The sequence below is a fragment of the Copadichromis virginalis genome, linkage group LG12 (assembly GCF_057382275.1).
Source record: "Copadichromis virginalis isolate Kocher_CV1m ecotype Utaka linkage group LG12, C_Virginalis_male_GT1.1, whole genome shotgun sequence".
Taxonomy (NCBI): Eukaryota; Metazoa; Chordata; class Actinopteri; order Cichliformes; family Cichlidae; genus Copadichromis; species Copadichromis virginalis.
In genome coordinates this window covers 24716132-24736376 of record NC_140629.1, presented here as the reverse complement: position 1 = coordinate 24736376, position 20245 = coordinate 24716132, and the positions used below count along the sequence as shown (strand labels likewise).

Genomic DNA, 20245 nt, shown 5'->3' with positions numbered 1-20245 from the left:
TAATAAGCCAGTTATGTAACCAGACTTAACTTAAAGATATAGTGCACCATAAAAATCAGACAGCAGTTCAAATCCTAGATGCTCTCAGTTCACTTTTAAACTCTCATTCCAGCAACAATAATGAATCATTATAATTTTAACAGCCTCCAAAGGTGACGCACAGGTGATAAGTGGTAATTGATGACAATAGTCTAAAAATTTTTTAAATCCTTCTTCCTTTTGAGATTTGACCCAAGCAGATTTAAAGTATCTTATTTTCATCTGGCTCATGTTAACATCTAATGACTCAAATACAATTTTTTTTTGGCTTGTTTGAGGCACTTTTACACTTTTTTTTAAAATTCCTCTTAGGCTCTTCGATGCTTTCACACACAAAAAGTAAAACCACATTTTCACTGAAAAAGTAATTTATTTACTTAACAGTGGGAAAATAAAGAAACAAAACAACTTTGCATTACACACCTGTCATTTTGGCAACAAAACCTTTAAAGATCAGGCACAGAGCCTTCAACAGTACAGGAGATCCAGAGGCACTCTGAGGCCTGAAGAGGGCAGCACGATGTGCCAAGCAGCTACTTTAACACAAGCTTAGAACGTTTGTCGCTATTTCAGAAAGCCTCTTGTAAATCTTATTTAATTGTGTAACATATCGTGCCAAATCTAGCTTTTTCTGTTAGTGTGTGTGTGTGTGTGTGTGTGTGTGTGTGTGTGTGTGTGTGTGTGTGTGTGTGTGTTTAGGGAGGGCATGCAAAACAGACTGACCAGGAGTCTAAGATTTAACAACAACAACAACAAAAAAAAAAACCCTGATTTTGATCAATAGTGGGAATATTCTTCAGGGGTTTCTTCATTTGTTTATTTCATTTTGTTTTCAGGCATTTTCCTTCTGAAACCTTCATAGATCTGCCTCTGAGCCCTTCTTTCCTTTCTTGTTTCCCTGTGAAACAGAAAATTGCAGAAAGGACACAATTATTTATGGATATCAGATCTGTTTGTGTGCTTTTATTAATTCAAGTCAAAAGATGGATGTAGAAACAGAACATAAATGAGGCAAACACAGTCTTTATCAACTGGGGAAAAAAGAAAAAAAAAGAAACCATATTGACTTAAAAATAAAGAAAAAGTGTTCAAATGCTCTGACCTGAATCTAAGCTCACTGCTCCCCTGACTGGGCCGAGTAAACTCTTTATGTTTCTGTCCTTTGGCTTACTTACGCTGACACTTTCTGACTTTACCTGCCTTACAGGCTGAAGTTTTTCTGTTAGGTTTCCACAGTTTCTACAGAAATCCACGAAAGCAATGAGGTGCATGCATGATCATAAACTAGTATGCAGTCAGTTCAGCGTAAATGAAGATGGAGACAACACTTTAACACCAGTTCTTCTCTCCTACAATGAAGATACCACACAGAAGAGTATTTGTACTCTCACCTGGTGCTTTGGTTGTTCTGACTGCAGTCCTTTTACTTTAGATCTCTCTTGTTCGAGGGCAGCGTGCAATAATGTTACCTAATTAAAATGAAAAACACAGATTTACAAATTTAGAATCCCCCCCAACACTCACTCTCTCTCACACACACACACACACACACACACACACACACACACACACACACACACACACACACACACAGTTACAGACCTGTGAAGACAGCTCTTCTTTAATATGCAGTAGCTCCTCTACCTGTAGAAGAATTTCTGCTTTGTCTTTCACTGAAAAAGAGAGAGAACAGAAACATCACACACGATATCTTCATCAGGAAAGGAAAGGATAGTCAAAACAACCACTTTTTGGACAATGATTCTCCCCCACAGTGGGTTTTAAATCAAGACAATTGAGATGTGACTCAATCGCAGGCAAACACATTACATTCGTTGTTTAGCAATTGCAGACAACAACATACATATTCCTCTATATTCAGTCAATCCTACCTTTGTTTGCAGGTCACTCTTACTTACAATGACTTCTCTTTGGATCTCTTATTAGGAGTTGGAGGGAAAAGTTAAGAAATGCAAGTTCACTTAGAACAGCAGCTTTCATCTACTTCATTTGTCATGAAATAAGACGGCCTTAGCCGTCTATGAAAATGCTAGTCAGTCAATTCTGCCATTACTTTTGAACCACTGAAAATGGAGGACTGTGCATAAATATATCGATAATTCAGAATCATTTAATGCAGAAGTCTGCACCTCACCCACATCTCGATTGTTTGATTTAAAATCCAGAAGTGTTGTCTTGTTGTACAGAAGAAAAAATTACAACAACAACAAAAAAGTGTCATTGTTCAAATACTTTTGGACCAAACTGTATCTACTGTGTTATCAAACTCACTCTCTCCCTGCTGCAGCATCTTCAGCAGCTGAGCATTTCTTGCTTTCACCTCTTTGTATTTTACCTGCAGAGACAAAAAGAAAGATTCTTTTTGTAGCACTGGACACAACAGTGTTGGCTGCAGGTGTGGTCACCTTTCCTTTTTTCTGTCACAGTGTTACAGTGGGGAACGCTCATATTAATCATGCATATAGTTTCAACGACGAGTGAAATAAGCCAAAAGCTTCAGACTGATCAACATGCTCACGTTCTGACATTTTCAACTCTTGTCTCTATATGGTGTTACTGAGAGTGGATGCACTAACGTGGTTATCTCAGACTCACAGCTTTGGCTCTGTGCTGTTTAAAGGGCAGCAAATCAGCGGAAAGTGGCTCGCAGGGAGAGGAACTAAAACTGCTTGTTTCACACAGTCAAAGAGGGCTGAACAAAGGCAAGAATGAGAAAAATTGTATTTTTGAATTATGAATCATCCAAAGCTACTCTAGTAGAGTCCAGTGATAAAAATATGCAGTTGAAAATTAAATATGTAGACTTTTTTTTTTTTTAACAGAAGAAGTCCACACTAACTAACAGTGCCATAGCAGCCCACAGCCTACGTGAGTTGAGTAAGAACATCTTAATGATGATGACAAACCAACACTAAACCCAACCTGTTTGGCTTTAAACATGGCAGAGATTTTTCTGATTAACTTCACCGTTTCTACAGCTGTGAAAATCAAATTTCCTTTTTGTGACTCATCATACAGGAAAAGACAAAGAAAATCACTGTCCTTCTGAAACTGAAAGATGATTAGATCAGATAACTGTTTATGGGTGCTGACCTCCCACTGTGAAATGTTTTTTTTCAGCTTATCAATTTCCTGATCTTTCTTCTCCAGCTCATACTTCAGCTGCTCCGCTCTGGGGTCCTAACAGGAAGAAAAACATGAAATAAAATCAGCAAGTAAAGAAAAAGAAACTTCACTTTGGTAATGGTGCATGTATGCAGTTTCACAAACAGCTTTTCAGATGTACCTTGAGGCAGTTAATCACTAACCAAAACTCAAAGGAAAAGCTAACTTTGTTCACTTTCATACCCGAGTTAATGAGAGAGCTACGCGAGTATTTTGTGGTACTTGTGTCCACTCACTGGTTCGTGTTCTGTTGACGTGCTGACTTCTTGTCCCTGGCTGTTCGTATACTGCTCGCGTCTTTTCTCCCGTTGGATTATCCGACTGACATCATCTTCCAACTTATTAAAAAAACGTTCGTCCTGCCCGACTCCCAGTGCTAAATTAGCCGTTCTGGAGTCCTGGAAGGTAATTTGGTTGATGTTTTACACATTTTTTTAAGTTACAAACAAAATATTAAAAAATAAATTTTATCTTTAATTCGTCCCTCACTTGTTCATTCACATTTCTGTGCAATCTATAAAATATAAAGTAAACAGAGTGGAACCGGCTCACCTCTTTCTCTTGTTTTCTACTTAAATTTTCTGCAAAGAGAAAACAATGCAATAACTAGTTACAAGAAAATAACAATATATGCAATGTAGTAAATCATATATATGAGGTCCATATATAAGACTTTAAAGTAATCTGTAAGCTGGTCTCACCTGCACTGCTTTCAGCCTGGAAGTCTTGCAGAGAAACTGTCTTTTTGTCTTTTGCCTGCTGATTCTTCTTTTTGTCCTTCTTGCCTCCACCTTCTTTTCCTGACCGTGACTTTGGCGAGGACGTGTTTGTGTTGCTCTGATGAATGAAAGCAGATGCTTTGACTTCAGTTAGCTCAAGTTCTTGCTTTGCATACCAGAAATAAATTCTGTTTTGTTTTTAACCCACAGAAACTCAGGCAGAGTCATTTAAAACAAGATCCTTTAATCACCAACATGAAGAAGGAATAAGGTAATACGCTGACTTATAATTTAAGTGAACATGTCACAGGTGTGTCAGAGCGATGTGCGACTTACGTAAAAGTGAACATACAGCTCTGACATCTGTGCCCCCAAATGTGGCTTTCAAAATGAGAATATTAGTGTTTTTCTGCAGCGTACCTGCTTCTGTTGTTCATACTCCAGTTTACTTAAAATCAAGGCTTTTTCCAAGTCTGCCTCATATAGTTCTGTGGTTATCTAAAAGAAAAGGAAGAACATTGAATTTTAGGGACTTTTCGTGCTGTGTGTAAGGTCAGGTGTGGCCTGTGCTGCTCTATGAGGGACAGTCATACAAGTTTTACTATCTCACTCATCTGTAATGTGAGTAGCTGTCATTTCTAAACCTGCTCGTCTCTCTGCTTCCACTGCTGCCAACCCTCCGACGGTGTATCCTGGTCCACCGACGTAGGATTGAGAAGTTCACCGGCTATTCCTGACAGCGTCATACAGGGAGAAGGGGCAGAAGATTTCTGAGGAATCTTTTTGAAGGCCAGATTACGCAACTAATAGAGAGAAAGATAAAACAACCTGATGTCATCATTATTGACATAAACACAAATTCTATTGTTAGCTGTAGAAACCATCAACTTGTCTATGTGCGCGCAGCAACAACAAAAAACGGTCTGTTTTCTCAGGATGTATGCTGCCTGTGGTTTGTGTCTGTGGAGTGGAGGAGGATTTGTTAATGTGTTTAAGTGGGTGTTGGGCCTGAACACATTCCTTTTAATTGTGCTGCAACATTGTTATTCTCAGAGCTGAACATTTTCATTTTCCCCATTTTGTTTTTTAACGAACCGGTCAATAAAATATATATATATTTTTTAATATTTACAGAGTCCAAGGAGACAGTCTTCAAATCTTCACATTACAGATTCTGAGGCAAGATCATGTTTTAACTCCCTGCTTATGTAAGTCTAATTTCTGTCTAACTACAGTCAGATGCAAGAACAAAAAACCAGAAAACTTGCACTTTGAACTGATTAACTGTGCTGAAACCAATTTTTTATTATTTAGTATTTTTTCCTGGGATTGGACCAATTCCATATAAGAATTTAGCCTGCAAAATCCACTGGATGCTGTCTACTCCTATGTTATTTGATTTATTAAAGATGAAAGCTATCACACTGGCAGCTTTGAATAAAAATCTGGCCAGATATCAGTATCACCAAGAAGGCAGAAAGCATACCTGCATGCTCATTTATGAGGACTTGGTATGTAGGCTTCTGCAATGTAATAGCTTTAGATAAGTTCAGCGCTGATAACCAGAGACTAGTTTCACAACCATCACCAAATGATGTTAAAAATCATAGGGGTTTGTCTGAATCTTGAGGTTTTCTCTGTAATATTGCACTTTACAATATAAAATTTTAATGACCTCAACGAAATACAACTTACACACTTATCATCTGAACAGCATTTGTTTTACTTCATTAGTAGCAAGCACACCAAAAGCAAACCACAACCTGTTTACCTCTCCCTGCCCTCTGCAGTTTCGCTTCAGGAGAAGTGAAACGACTGAAGAGCCTGATCTTTCTTCATGTCACTGCAAAATAACACATATGTAAGAGGCAGAGAGCTGCAGGCTGTTCATCTCACTCATTCACCTCATTTGCCTCACTCTGCTGCTGCTCTTTCTTCTTCTTCTTCTTGTCTTTCTTCTTGTCATTGCCCTGAGCAGCTTTCCCTCCGGCTGCACCTGCTTTTCCTTGTCTGGGCTTCCCAGAGGAGTCCCGTCCAGTTTTAGTGGTAGCCTTCCCCGACTCGGAGGTGTCCGAATCCGAATCTGAATCTATCTGTAGCAGGGCAAAGCGGGATGCTGTGGTGGGGACTGTGATCATTGCAGACGATGCCATCGTGAGAAGGCAAACTGAACGATGAAAGCAGATAAATGTACAACAGTTTATTCAGAATAACTTAGAGCAGATCATAAAATGACGAGTTAGCGCATATTCACAACCTGTTTGTTTGTTGTTGGGGTTTTTTTAGTACCACAGTATTTCAGCCAACACCTCCATACAAAGCTACACACGGAGTCAGCACTGTGATCTTATGACAACAGACAGTATTACAGATAAATGTAAACCATTTAAAGAGCTCCGTTACAAACAGTTAGTGGACACAGCTAGATTAGCATCGCATAGCAGCAGCGTAACAGCTAAGGCTTAGCCAGTGTTGTTAGCTCCTAAACAAGTGCAAAAGTGCCGCTCCATGTCAGTTAAAAGCACACGCGTGGACTCACGTTGATCTCCTTTTTTCAATGCGCTCACTGACTTGTGTTAAAGAAGGATTACTCACATGAAAACTGTCTGAGGATACTTTCACCTGTTCGCAAAGGGGCTGAGGGTTATCGTTGGTTTGCTACCAGCGATTGTCTCAAAAGAGTACAGAAGCCCGGCGGTGTCAAAAAGGAAAAAGGCTGGGATTCCCTTATCCTCTGCGATGCGGATGCAGAAAAAGAAGTGTTTACGATATGTGCAGATATATCGGTTATTGTGTGCAGCATGTGCGCAGTTTGTTGACCGAATCGCTTTTTAAGGCCAACTGCACAATACTAAGCGATTATCGCACAATAACTAGCTAGTTTAGCCTGTTGTCATGGTTACACCTTAGTTGTCGGATGTCCAATCACGACCTACCGTGTTCGTCATATTACAACAACTATCATATCACCATGACAACCGAACGGAAATACGCATTGGCGTAAAACAAATTGAAATATAAGACAAAGATAACCCAAGTAAATATAAAATGTAAATTTAAAGGTTGATTTCATTTATTAAGAAAAGAACTATCCAAACCTACCTGCAAAAGTAATTGCCCCTTAATTCTAATGCTTTTAATTTATAAATTTCATTGTCAAGTATGTTGGTTTTATTGCATGTTAAAAAATAGTGACCGCATTTGCAAGTTTTTTTTAATTACTAGTGTATAAAATGTACAAGAAGAGAAAGATCACAGCACCCTCACACCAAAATTAGGTTTGAATAAGCCCAGATAATCAAGACAATACAGTGAGGTGAGCATTTTAGTGTGTTTAATAAATTAGATTGTGAAAAGAGTAAACCAATATAAAAATAATAATAATTTACACAGCAATCAACATAAAACTACATACATAAAGTCCACACAAAGTTGTCATCAAAAAGCTTTATAATCCTGCAACAGTGCAGCATATTAAACCTTAAGCATTCACAATGAAGGATTAAAGATAGTGCTCCATAAACAAAATTGCTTTAACTAATTAATGAAAACTGTCTACGTTTTATGAGAATGTTCCAGCTTGCTGACTGACTTTGCATCAATGTAGTGGATATGGATAATGATAAGTATAAGATGATATATAGAAATACAAGAAAAGAGCCAACATATTTATGGCACATTTATGATTTAAGACATTTGAAAACTTGAAAGGTTTAGAACCGCCCCAAAAAATATGTGGGAAGAACAAAAACGTGTAGGATAAAAATTTCTAACCATACTGGAAGACAAATAAAAGGACTGAGCAAAGAGTAATGAGATTTTACTGCATCATCTCTCCAGGTCAACAGTTTGCAGTTCTTATTTTTTATGATGGTGCTGTTGTAGAAAGGTGAAATAAAACAGGGGAAAAAAAGCAAAACAAAAATAATTATTGTTACAAGAAATTTAAGTTCTTCTGGCCTGAACTCTAAAACCCCATTAAGTCATTGCATTGAGTGCCTTACAACATCAAACAGCTTTGTTTACTTCCTGGTATCTACTACTGTTCCTGACATCTACATAAATACATCACCTGTCAGTGTTTCTGAGGACTTCTATAGAGTCCTCCAGGATTGACTCAGTGCTCATACCCACAGCAGACGGTCGCCTCCCAGTGGTAGAACCAGAGAGCTGCAGGTCAGCTGGAGTGATTTGCTTCAGATCCCTGCGACACAAACGGACTGGTGTCATCTCCAAACCTTCCCTAGACTCATCTCCTACTCTCCTCCCCAGGGACGGTGTGAGCATTTGGGTGTATTCTGGCATTTTTGTCTTTTTGAGGGTTTGGCGGTTAGAAGAAGAAGAAGGGCACTTGGTTTGGTTTTCATTTCTGTTCATACAGAAATCATTGTGTATCTTTTTGTCCATTTTCTCTGCATTTATTTTTTGGTATGTTGTTACAATATGCGTCCGTGTTTGAACCTCCTCAGGATGAGTTTGGGCTTCATTTGAAGAAATCTGCATCTTTTGCATAGGTTTGTGCTCCTGTGGGCAAGAAGGCTGATCATTAGGCTGCAATGAATCGCTGAAGATCACTCTGAGTTTCTTTTTGAGCTGCCGGCTGGTGCTTTTGTAGAAGTAAAGCTCTTTCTCCAGATGCTGCAGTCTGTCTTGTGTTGCCTGTTCTGCCTCTCCTGGAGCACCCTCTGAACACATATGCAGACATACTGTGAAACCAAGTGTCATAAAACAAATTCAAGTTCAAATCCAGGCTCCACAAATTTCCTCACCTTTAAGTTTCTGCAGCAGCAGCTGGATGTTGTACTGGTGATCTCTGTGTTGCTGGGTGAGCCTGCGATCTGTATCCAAGGCCAGACGCTGCATAGCAGCCTCCATCTCTCTCAACAACATCTTTTGCTCTTCTGCCTGAAGTTCCAGCTCTTCACAGTGCAAATGTAGATGGCGCTCTGTCTCTCGAAGACAAACAACCTAAAAGGATAATAAACTTTCTGATAAAGTGCAGGGGCAGCAAGCTTCCAAACTTCTCTCTCCAGTGCATTCCCAAGCAAGGTGAGAGATGTAATTTCTCCAGCATGTCCTGGATCTGCCCTCCTCCCAGTAGGACATGCCCAAAAACACCTTACCTTAGAGGCACGCAGGAGGCATCCTAGTCAGACACTCGAACCACCCTAATTGCCTCCTTTTGATCTCTTTATATTTTAGGGACACTACGCTACAATACACAACAATGTCAGAGGGAAAACGGCAACAATCACACAACCTACTATGAGAAAGCACTTGGCAGAAGTGGGCAGTAGTGGTGCAATAGTGGTACACCACTGAACCACATGTGAAGAGAAAAAGAGGTGAGTAAACTTATTAGAGTGAGGTGTTCCGGGCATGTCCCACCGGGAGGAGGCCCCGGGGCAGACCCAGGACACGCTGGAGAGATTATATCTCTCGGCTGGCCTGGGAACGCCTTGGAGTTCCCCCGGATAAGCTGGAGGAGGTGGCTGGGGAGAGGGAGGTCTGGGCCTCTCTGCTTAGGCTGCTGACCCCGTGACCCGGCCTTGGATAAAGCGGATGAAGATGGATGGATGGATGAAACAGAAGGAGAAAAAGAGAGCTTTCAGATTCCGTATGAGCACCATAAAATCACTTTTTACAGGTAAATTAACAAGTTTTTATCAAACTCTGAGATGATGGGAAAGAAAAGGAAGAGAATTAATAGAGGATTTGAAGACGGAACAAGATATAGAACTAGAAAGGAGAATGTATATGGATTATATGTAAAGCAGAATATTCCGTATATACATATGTATGCAAGTATTTTACGTTACCTTGTTGAAATATTTCACAAGCAGCTCCAGTGCCTCAGGCAGCGACAGGCCCATAAGTTTTCTGGTGACATAACAGAGTTGGGCGGGTTCAGCGTTTTGTGACTGATGCAAAGAAAAGTTTGTGGCCGACAGCTTCTTCTGTTTGTCCTGGATCGAGCGGTTTTTAAACTCAAGTGCTGCATCCAGAGCTTCGATAGCTTCTTCCACCTGGAGAAGGGAATGCGTCTCCTACATGACGACACACACACATCACTTCACCTAAACATGTACCAGAAATACATCGTGGTCAAATTTACACCATACACACAACACTCCCTTTGTTCTGACCTCCACAGTGAGCACTTGGTTGTCATTCAGCTGGGCGTCCAGAGCGTCTCTTCTCTCTTTAAGCAAGTCTCTCTCTTTCTCCAGTTCCTTCATGGTAACTCCTGCCTTCCTCCTCTGTAGCTGCTTCTCCAGCGACTCCAACTGCATCGACACGTGCAGCAGGTCCTGACTCAGAGCCTGAAAAACAAATTGATAATAAACCTCCTAATTCTACCATTTATATGTGTCCACCTAATCTTTTACTGTAATTAATAAAGTGACTTGTGATAGTATTTAAATTAAACCATAGCAAACACAGTCTGACCTGACTGGAGCACAGCTTCTTGGTCTCTAATTTGCTTTTCTGTCGCACACACGCCTCCCTGTGAATAAGAACCTCCTTTCTCCTCTTCAGCTCCTCCTCCAGCTCATTCAGCTCTGCTCTCTTCTGAAGAACATGCTCCTCTTCCTCCTCCAGCCAACTACTGCAACACAGCTACAGTGAGAAGGTGAGGGAGGGAGAAGAAGGAAGGAAAAGAGGAAAGGAAGGGGCACAAGGGACAAAAAAGGAGATTGATGAAGACACGACAAAGGTAGACCCTAAAACACTGTAAGAAGTTTAATACCTGAAGTTTCCTAAACTAAACTAAACTAAACGCACTGTCCAAATGACTATTTCAGGGGAACAAGAACAATGTTTTACCTGTTCATTTGTGTCCTCTAACTTATACAGTTTATATACAGTTGAAACTCCAGCACTTTGCTCCTGTAAAAACAAACAAAAACAAACAAACAACCCCCCCCCCCCCTTATTTGTCATATATTGTTCAAATCTGATATTTCTCTTAATGATAAAACAGTTTTCAGGTGATCACATTATTATATTATTCCTCCATTTTCTGATTAGTTTAAATACATTAAGGTTTTATAAGATAAAGGTCAAACTGCTTTTATGTGAAGATTATAAAGCTGACTCATATTTAAACTTTCGTTAAGCAAAGATAAATATGAAAGTGAGAAAAAGTTAGGCGTATGGATGTTTTTACCATTTTGTAAAACTGTGAAAAAACTCTATTGTTTCTTTTTAAAGTTGATTTTTTTTCTAATTATTAACTATTTTTCCTTGGTATTGCTCATTTTGCCCCATCATGTATTTGGACCAACAAGGCAAAATGCTCACACAAAAACAATTTTAATAAGTTCATCTCTTTTTTTTTTTATTGTTGTTTAAAATAATCTGTACAGCTAACCTCATTTTCATTTTGTTGGACTTCTTTGTTATTCTCACTGGTCTCTCTCAGGCTGCTCTGAAGCTGTGCTCTCTGCGCTCTCATGTGCTGCAGGCTGTGATACATCTCCACTCGCAACTCCCGTCTCTGCAGGGAAAGTCTTGCAAAAACGCCGGCTTTTCTGCCATCCTCAGTTTGCCTGTCACGTGTTTCCAAAGACTGAGTTTCCTTGTCTACCACACAAAAGCACACACTTAGAGATGCATGTACTGTTTAAAATAATAGATAACATGAATAAATTTGTCAGGTTTTCAGTTCAAAAGCCAAATTAATCTAGGGTAGACAAGAATCAGCCTGAGCATTAGAGAAATATACTATCATTACTTGAAAACATGACTCTGAGATGATCAGTGTAGGCAGGTCGTGGATAAGCTTGTGTATAGTAAGTTAATCATTACAATCTTCTTGTCATTGTCATCTTTGAATTTCTAATGATGCTTCTGGAAGCTGCAGGACATTCTGGTTATAAAGCTTTTCATACTTCCTTCGATACACCAATAAATCCAGAGGCTTCAATAGTTCCTCACTTAGCAGAGAGCAGAATACAAAGTATGACATTATCGAAACACACCAGTTTGCTCAAGCTCTTTGATGAGCTCCTCCTTCATGCGCATGTTGATTGACAGATCTCGGATCCTTCTCTCAGTAGCGCTTGCTCTTATTCTTGCTTTCCTCGTAGATCTTTGCTTGAGCTGGTTTTCCTTGATGGCTAGAAAAGAATAGCTGAGAATGTCATAGAAAGGTTCTAAGGCAGAAAGCCATCACTATAAAAAAGGATAAGCCTACAGACAAGTGCAAACCAGAGTTCATGTAAAGTGTACCTGTGGCTCTCTGAGGCTGCTGTAGTCCTGGTTTTCCACCACATGTGTGATTTTCTTCTGCGTTTTTCTCTTTCAGAGCTGATTTTTTCTGCTGATTGGTCCATGTTTGGTTTAAAAAACGCCTGCAGAAATGTCATTCTATTAGTCCACGGACATCGTTTGACATTAACTTTATACTGAGTTTTCTGAATCAAAGCTTGACTTAGTAAATCAAACACCTGAAACATTTCCAAAACACCAATCAGGCCTATATTACACACAGAGGGAAAATTATGAGTATTTACAATACATATGTTATAATACCATATATCAGAGGTGTCAAACATATGGTCTGGGGGCCAGACCATCAATCAGGACAGTCATCTATGAGGTGCTGTAAGGGACATTATTACTGAAATGCTCTCACACACACACACACACACACACTAGTGAAACGCTCTCTCACACACACACTATTGAAATTTTATCTCTCACACACAGTAGTGAAACGCTCTCACACACACAGTAGTGAAACGCTCTCACGCACACACTAGTGAAACGCTCTCACACACAAACACTATTGAAATTTTATCTCACATACACACACTAGTGAAACACTCTCACACACTCCACTGAAACGCTCTCACACACACACTACTGAAACGCACTCACACACTCCACTGAAACGGTCTCACACACACACTCCACTGAAACGCACTCACACACTCCACTGAAACGGTCTCACACACACACTCCACTGAAACGCACTCACACACTCCACTGAAACGGTCTCACACACACACTACTGAAACGCACTCACACACTCCACTAAAACGGTCTCACACACACACTACTGAAACGCACTCACACACTCCACTGAAACGGTCTCACACACACACTACTGAAACGGTCTCACACACACACTACTGAAACGCACTCACACACACTCCACTAAAACGTTCTCACACACACTACTGAAACGCACTCACACACTCCACTAAAACGCTCTCACACACACACTACTGAAACGCACTCACACACTCCACTGAAACGGTCTCACACACTCCACTGAAACGGTCTCACACACACACACACACACACACACTACTGAAACGCTCTCACACACTCCACTGAAACGAGAGGCATTTCCGCTGAACAGGAAGTTGTTTCCTGACAAGGAAACTAATGGAAAAAGTGGTAAATTCCAAAACACTACAAGGATGTCTACTCAGCAACCTGCAAGTACAGCGGTCTCCAACCTTTTTTGCACCACGGACCATTTATGTTCGACAATATTTTCACGGACCGGCCTTTAAGGTGTCATGGATAAATACAATAAAATAAAATCAGTACCGGTACCAAAAAAAAAAAGAAAAAAAAGAAGATTTATTCATAACACATGGGAAACCGAGTTAACAATATAAATGATATAAAAAAAAACAAACAATAAATACCCTGAAAACCATAAATTTCAAACTCGAGCCTCAACTCTTGCGACCCAGTACCAAACGACTCACAGACCGGTACTGGTCCAGGACCTGGGGATTGGGGACGGCTGTGCTAGTAGCCTAAGTGAAGCAGCCGCATTACTTAAGAATATATTAGCTTCTTTGAATCCAGGAATGGATTCAAGTTGCAACACAGAATTCGGCAAGTATGTCCTGTTTCCCCTAAGCTTTTTATATTGGCAACTCAACTGTTAACACTATTAACCACTATTAATCTAATGGTTGGCACCATTAGAATTAAATGGTTAAAATCTTGTCTGTCACAGCCAGACTCTATGTAGTTCCGATCCTTGTTTAATAAAATAGGAGGATTAGACTTCATTTTGAAATGTGATTTTGAGGTAAATAAAATCCCAAGCAAGATATCGAACTTTCCCAAACAGACTTTGCATTTTTGGAAAATGATATTTACCCACAACTTCTCCCCATAATTCAACCTTATGGAATAATAGGGTAATAACACTTAATCAAAAATAAATTTTCAAGAGCGTCTGGTTTAAACAAAAAGATTATATTCATAACAGATTTGTTGGATGATAACGGTGTCATTCTAAGTTACACAGACTGTTCAGAAAAATATTGTCTAAATTGTTCTCAAAGAGAATATAACAAATTTTGTGAACTGGCCCCACTGCCTCTGCTTCATTTGATTAAAAACTTTATGATATACAATAATTTCTCATCAGTGCTCCCAAATTTATTGCTAGGACAATGTCAGCTGTTTGATGAAAATGCAATAAGAAATTTATTAGTAGTTTCTTTAAAGACAAAATATTTCATAGTTACGACAGAATGGTTACATGGCATGGTTCTAATATAGTTATTTCAGATACACTGGATAAAGCATACTCGAAATTTATGAAATGGCCTATTCTACCTAAAGTTAAAGAAACACGCTTTAAAGTAATGAACAAAATTAATCCTGTGGCAGAATTTCTAAAAAAGAGATTTGGCTTTGAGGTGGATCAGTGTTCTTTTTGTACTGATGAAAATGAAACCCTAGAACATCTTTTTTTTCCTATGCCCTATCACACAATCTTTTGGTGTGACTTAAAAAATTGGATTTCCCTAAAAATTAATGATGTGCCACCATTTGAATTACATCATATCATTTTTTTTATATGGATCAGAATCAGAATCAGAATACTTTATTGATCCCTGGGGGAAATTATTTATCATCGATAAATCGGATCATCGAGCATTGGGTGTCTCAGACATTATTGACATCATCATACTTTTGAGTAAATATATCCATTGTGCTAAATGGAGGAACGCTAAGCCTTCTCTCCCTGGTTTTATTAATGATTTTAAGATATTTTTTTCTTTGCTATAAAAGACAAAAAGCAAATATGCCGAAAAAAATTAACCAGGATAATGCCTGTCTCCTTCTATTCTAAATTTTGACTTATGCTGAGGCTAATATATTGTTAACTAATGCAGCTGCTACACTTAGGCTACTAGCAGGTTGCTGAGTAGACATCTGTGTAGCCACTTTTTCCTTCAGAGATAAAATTTCAGTAGTGTTTGTGAGAGCGTTTCAGCAATAATGTCCCATACGGCACCTCATAGTGATCTACCAGAACCTTTTCTCTATTTTACACATTTTTTCATGTAGAAAAACAGAGACATGCTATATAAGATATCTCAGGTATTAAATATGTCATTAAATAGCTTTACACAGAAAGCTTCACTCATCCAGACCCACTTAAGATGAAAGTGGGTCTGGATGTGGCCCTCGATGTAAAATGAGTTTGACATCCCAGCGTTATATAGAGATTTGCTTCAATTAAAATCCACTCACACTCTTCAAATAAACACTTTCCGTACAGTTTAATGTCCTTCACTGACAATTGATGAGGCAAATAGATTCATTCATCCAATTCAGGATCACATGGTGACTCCTTATTTCATTATATGTGACAAATGCAGAGGAAGATGATCAAACCAAGAGGGTTACTTTAAAAAGTGCAAAACTTGCTTTAGCTGCCGGTTCAAACCTGCAGAGAAATCGAAAAAAATCTAAAAGAATAAAAAGAGAAACTGAAAAACTTGACATTAGATGTTTTTGCCTTTGTGAGACGTTTGCTTGGCTGCACAAACCAAGTGAAGAGTGGTTTGTTGTCTGAACAGGTCGCTGCCTAGCAGCACAATATGCAGTCATCCTTGACAGCAAAATTGCAGCGTGTCGCTGGATTTTCAAGTACACACAACACACTATCCAGCCCTTTTCCCAAAATTGATATGCAAAGTGCAAAAGCGGCGTGGAATAAATGCAGCAGCATCTGAAGAAAACAACTTTTTACTTCTTCAAAGTCCATCCTCGCACTACACATTTAGCTTAAATTGCCTTAGACATGAATAAATGATTTAATGCCTCAGATTTTTGGGATTGCTTGTTTAGCAGAATACACTAAAAAAGATTCTTCAGCCTCAATAAACATAAAGCAATAGTTGTGAATAAAATGCAGCTTAAATATATAAAATCAAATGTTTATTTATTCAAATAATTAATCATTAGGGATTCTATACCAATCATGTAAATTTCATTTAACCAATAAATTTAGCATATTGCACTGTATTTATGTAACAGAATTACAGAGAAAATTGACATGTAGTTAAATTAGTTAAGTCAGCATTTGGAGTGTAAGTTACTTGAAACTTACTACTTATTTTTGCACAAGTAAGAATGCTGCTCTCACCTAAATCTCGGTCTGCGCATAGATGTGTCATTCTCATCCTCTTCCTCCATCTCTGGTCTGCTATCTTTGCTCTCTGCCTGCTGTTTTAAGAGCGGGCAGTACACGTCCTCTTTTTCCTTGATTTCAGCCAGCAAGAGTTGGCCATGCATCTTAAAAGCTGCCATTACCCTCTCCAGCGTATAGGCTGGTGGACTGGAGTGAATCTAGAAGGCACAGGCACAGATAATAAAAGTCACAAAAAAAACATTATAACAGACCAAACAAAAACAACAAAAACAAAAATAAAAAAACCCACACTTATGGACACCAACCTAACCCACACACTACCCACAGTTACCTACCTTCCTGGGAGGCCTCCACATGCAGCTGTGTGTGATCAGAGGGACACTGTGGGGTCTCTTGTACTCAGACCTCCCCACTTCCACTGTTGCCCCTGAGGCTGTCCCCCGAAAGGTCATGAGTTCGCCACGAAGGCGATCAATCATTATCTGCTGGTTCACCAGTTGTTCTGTCTAAACATTTGCACAGAGGCGCACATTTAAAGAACAAACGATAACACAGCAGACATGCCTTAAATTCATCTTTTAATTTTTTTCCCCGTAAATAAAATATACTGATTTCTGCATCACAGAGCAGCTCTTTATTGCAGTGTTCTCCTCCTCACCTGTATACGTAATCGCTGCTTTTCTTCCTCTAACGACATAAGGTGAGTTTTCCTCTCTTGAAGGAGTTTCTCGAGTTCCTCCTTTACCCGTCTCAGTTCTGCATCTTTCTGCTCCAACAGTTGCTCGTCTATGTGGAGAGCTTCCTAAGCATACAAAAGAGAAACTGGATAGGATAGCAAGCCTATAAAATTGTACAGCTTGGCTTTTGTTTATGTAAACAGTTCCATTTGAGCCATGCTGCATTTGTTCACATCACCTTATCAAAAGCTCTCAGAGGATAAGATATTCCAGACGAAATGTTGACAACTTGTAACGGAAACAAAGGAATAACCAATGATATACCAATGGCTTCACTTCTTTCTACAGCCTCAAATCTAAACGGGATGCAGTCATTCTTAGTTTACATTAGATATGTCAGTGGTTTTAAAAAAAAAAATCCATATTAGACTTCAGTTCTTTAACGGCAATTCCATCAGCAGTTTGAATGCTTTCAGTCTGAATACGCTTCTCCTATTCTGAATAACAGGTATCTATGAGGGTACAGTAATATATATAAGACACCAAGCTCATTTACATGCCTTTGTTGTTGTTTAATGTGACAGGCATGTCCACATGTTGGAGACACTAGCCATCTTTTAGGCTTCAAGGTAAGCAAATAAAAATCTCTGAGGTTTTTTGCGTTACTTTTATCAATTGCTTGTAATCAAAGTTTTTGCGATCTCTTCATGGCAACATCCCTTTTAAAGTCTTTTATAGTTACCTGGCATTTTTTAAGCTCTTCTCTGAGGTTTAATGGAGCAAAATGGTCTCCCTCCTCCTTTGAACACTCCATACGAGTTGGAGGTGAATAACTGACAGCTCTGAGTCTCTCTTGCCAATCCTCCAGCCGCTCCCTGAAAGAAGGACTTGGAGAGGGGCCAGAGATATTCTCAAGCAGAGCAGCAGCTTCCTCTGCCAACAGACGGTACTGTGACGTTTCCTCTCGGCTTGCTGTCCTATCTGGTTCAGATACTTCGGTCTGACAGTATGCATTGATGTCACTTCCCTCTTCATATCTCTGACCAGTCTTTGCTTTTTCTGTTTCCACCTCTCTCTCCTTCCCTTTCAACAGCTCTCTCAGTGTCTCTACTTCATACTCCAGCTCCCCTAGTCGAGCATCACTGGGGTGCCAGGTTGTAGTAGGGCATGATTTAACCTCTGTTTGATCCGGTGTTTCTCCTGGACAGTTCTGAACGGATCGGGCCGTGGATGCAAACTGCAGGACGCTCAGGGTGTCAGCTACAAAGTGGTCGGAGGGGCTTACACACGCCACCATTAGCGTGTGGGCGCTGCCTCCTAATGAGTCACGAAGGAGTCGAGTTATCTTGGCATCACGATATGGTACGTGTGCACTGCAGGAGTTGTTAGTGTGCCGATTTCGACTTAGCTCTGAAAGTGCACGGATAACGTTGCCCAGCGCAAACAAGCCTGTGTTGATAAGAGCAGACTCTTTCAGTTGTGTCCCGGAGTTCCCAGTTTTTCCAGCACGTTCCAAGCCTGCCAGGTCAACCAGACAGAGCTTAGAGGAGCGGACAGACTTAAAGGAAGAGTTCTTGCTGTTGTGGCAGGATAACATGACCTGAAGGGTGAGGATGGTATGAGAGCGACTAGAGCGCTCGTTCATTCCAGTGGTGCCGGTGTGCCGGAAAATATTTCCCATCTCTACATTGTTGAGCAGCTCCTCTGCTGAGGTGATAACAACCTCATTGGCTCCCACCACCACTGGAATCACACAAAGAGACTTTTTAGTCAATGAAACAAGACTGTTGCTTCCCCTGTAGGCAGACATTCACACAAAATGCCTAATCTCACTGGATCATTTATCATTCACTCATTAAATGTGCTGAAAACTATATTACATATTATTACAAGTAGGTGCACCGCAGAGTCGCTGACTGTAAATGATTACACAGTATATAATATCTTTCGCAGTACTTGTGATTTCTCCAGTGCGCTCTCTCAAACTTTTTATCCTGAAATACATACATGTTAATAACATCACAATCGGTCTATCAGTCGGATGAAACTCAGATGGATGGTCAAAAATATAGGATACTGTTTGTCATCTCTGAAAGTGTATGGTTTCTACTTTTTTATTTCCACTCTGAATATTAAAATATAATATAGTTAAAGAGCTCCTTTAAAGACAACTTTTTCTACCTTTACTTTACATATTATGTAAAGTAAAGGTAGAAAAAGTTGATTACCCGTGTTTCCCCTCTCATCTTCCCTGATACGAAGCTCTTTGTGGGTGGTCTGCAGCTGCAATAGGTCTCTTAGTTCCTCCCTGTAGACCTCAATGTAGGACACCTTCACTGTGACATCCACAACATCACTTTCCTTCCTCTTCTCCGCCAGGTATAGGAACAGATCCTGGGCTGCGTGGTCAATAATTCCCCCCTCTTCATCTATGGAAGGTTTTGGAAAAAGAGAATTACAGTTATGAAGTTAGAAAGTTCAGATGATTAATGGGCCTTGGAGAGCACAAACAAAACTCCTAAAACTGCTGTGTTTAAAGACTCAAGTCCACAGATGTTGGTTTTTCCACATTAAATAAACAACCCCCTGAACCCCTTAGTTCCCTTTTTCCTACAATCCATGAACTCATCAGTCACTTATCAGTCAGAGTGGTTAAGCTCTGTGTTGGAGCTTAACCAATTTTTTTGGTTAAACTTCACATTACCTCGGCTCCTTCTGCCCAGTGTGTACGTCTTGCCTGATCCGGTCTGCCCGTAACAAAAAACGGTTGCATTTTCACCGTCGACCAAACGCTCCACCAGGCTTTGGACGCAGGACTCGTACACCTCATCCTGGCTGACTGATGGTCCAAACGCGTTGTCAAAGGTGAAGAGTCGGTCCTCACCCACCATCACCTGTCCGGTCCCCGGCACTACACGCACACACACCCTGTGGTCGTGGAGGACTTCTTTGGGGAGCAGAGGCCGGATACGGACCGCCACCCGCACACACCCTTCGCTCATGACGTCCTGATGTCTTTAAAGGAGCTCTTTAACTTGTTTATCTCGATAGTAACAAGACTCAATAAACACAAATTCACCGTAACACCTGGTCACTTTTTTTCGGGCAATCGCTTGTCGCGCTCTTGTTAAACTTTGTGACATCTCGTTTGTTGTCGGTCCTCGGTTGCCCGGGAAACCGCTGCCGCCGCCGTTATG

The 20245-nt window shown here is 40.1% G+C and overlaps 2 protein-coding genes across 6 annotated transcripts; both read right to left on the bottom strand.

The window, feature by feature from the left end:
• Positions 1–389: 389 nt before the first annotated feature.
• gkap1 (G kinase anchoring protein 1) lies at positions 390–6895 on the bottom strand. Of its 3 annotated transcripts, XR_014923368.1 has the most exons (13): positions 6540–6895; positions 5849–6111; positions 4589–4747; positions 4365–4442; positions 3927–4062; positions 3778–3806; positions 3462–3623; positions 3154–3240; positions 2332–2395; positions 1642–1712; positions 1431–1508; positions 1142–1278; positions 390–937 (listed from the first exon to the last, which is right to left on the bottom strand). XR_014923368.1 is itself a non-coding variant. In XM_085475606.1 (12 exons), the coding sequence occupies exons 2-12, from the start codon at positions 6095–6097 to the stop codon at positions 896–898; spliced, it is 1155 nt and encodes a 384-aa protein (XP_085331732.1). In that variant the 5' UTR covers positions 6098–6111; positions 6540–6894; the 3' UTR covers positions 390–895. The 3 variants fall into 3 exon arrangements, 2 of the variants coding, with proteins under 2 accessions (XP_085331732.1, XP_085331731.1); XM_085475606.1 differs by lacking the exon at positions 1142–1278 and having other exon boundaries at positions 6540–6894; XM_085475605.1 differs by lacking the exon at positions 390–937 and having other exon boundaries at positions 1140–1278.
• Positions 6896–7261: 366 nt separating this feature from the next.
• Positions 7262–20225, bottom strand: LOC146697109 (kinesin-like protein KIF27). Of its 3 annotated transcripts, none has more exons than XM_085475601.1 (15): positions 19753–20225; positions 19277–19477; positions 17791–18791; positions 17030–17173; positions 16707–16877; positions 16366–16568; positions 12180–12301; positions 11930–12067; positions 11320–11531; positions 10773–10835; positions 10395–10565; positions 10091–10267; positions 9764–9991; positions 8714–8912; positions 7262–8629 (listed from the first exon to the last, which is right to left on the bottom strand). In XM_085475601.1, exons 1-15 carry the CDS (start codon positions 20048–20050, stop codon positions 8013–8015), a joined length of 3945 nt encoding a protein of 1314 aa, XP_085331727.1. In that variant the 5' UTR covers positions 20051–20225; the 3' UTR covers positions 7262–8012. The 3 variants fall into 3 exon arrangements, with proteins under 3 accessions (XP_085331727.1, XP_085331730.1, XP_085331728.1); XM_085475604.1 differs by lacking the exon at positions 7262–8629 and adding an exon at positions 9333–9492 and having other exon boundaries at positions 8803–8912; XM_085475602.1 differs by lacking the exon at positions 7262–8629 and having other exon boundaries at positions 8845–9492.
• Positions 20226–20245: the final 20 nt, after the last annotated feature.

What these genes read in the sequence shown, in the direction of transcription:
- gkap1 (XM_085475605.1), bottom strand. Translation starts at nt 6,097, where the DNA reads ATGGCATCGTCTGCAATGATCACAGTCCCCACCACAGCATCCCGCTTT. An exon ending in AAGAAGAGCTGTCTTCACAG is followed by an intron (nt 1,509 to 1,641) that starts GTCTGTAACTGT and finishes CATTTTAATTAG; the next exon opens with GTAACATTATTGCACGCTGC. An exon ending in CAGAACAACCAAAGCACCAG is followed by an intron (nt 1,279 to 1,430) that starts GTGAGAGTACAA and finishes GGATTTCTGTAG; the next exon opens with AAACTGTGGAAACCTAACAG.
- LOC146697109 (XM_085475601.1), bottom strand. Translation starts at nt 20,050, where the DNA reads ATGAGCGAAGGGTGTGTGCGGGTGGCGGTCCGTATCCGGCCTCTGCTC. An exon ending in ACTGGGCAGAAGGAGCCGAG is followed by an intron (nt 19,478 to 19,752) that starts GTAATGTGAAGT and finishes AACCTTCCATAG; the next exon opens with ATGAAGAGGGGGGAATTATT. An exon ending in AGCAGCGATTACGTATACAG is followed by an intron (nt 16,878 to 17,029) that starts GTGAGGAGGAGA and finishes GCAAATGTTTAG; the next exon opens with ACAGAACAACTGGTGAACCA.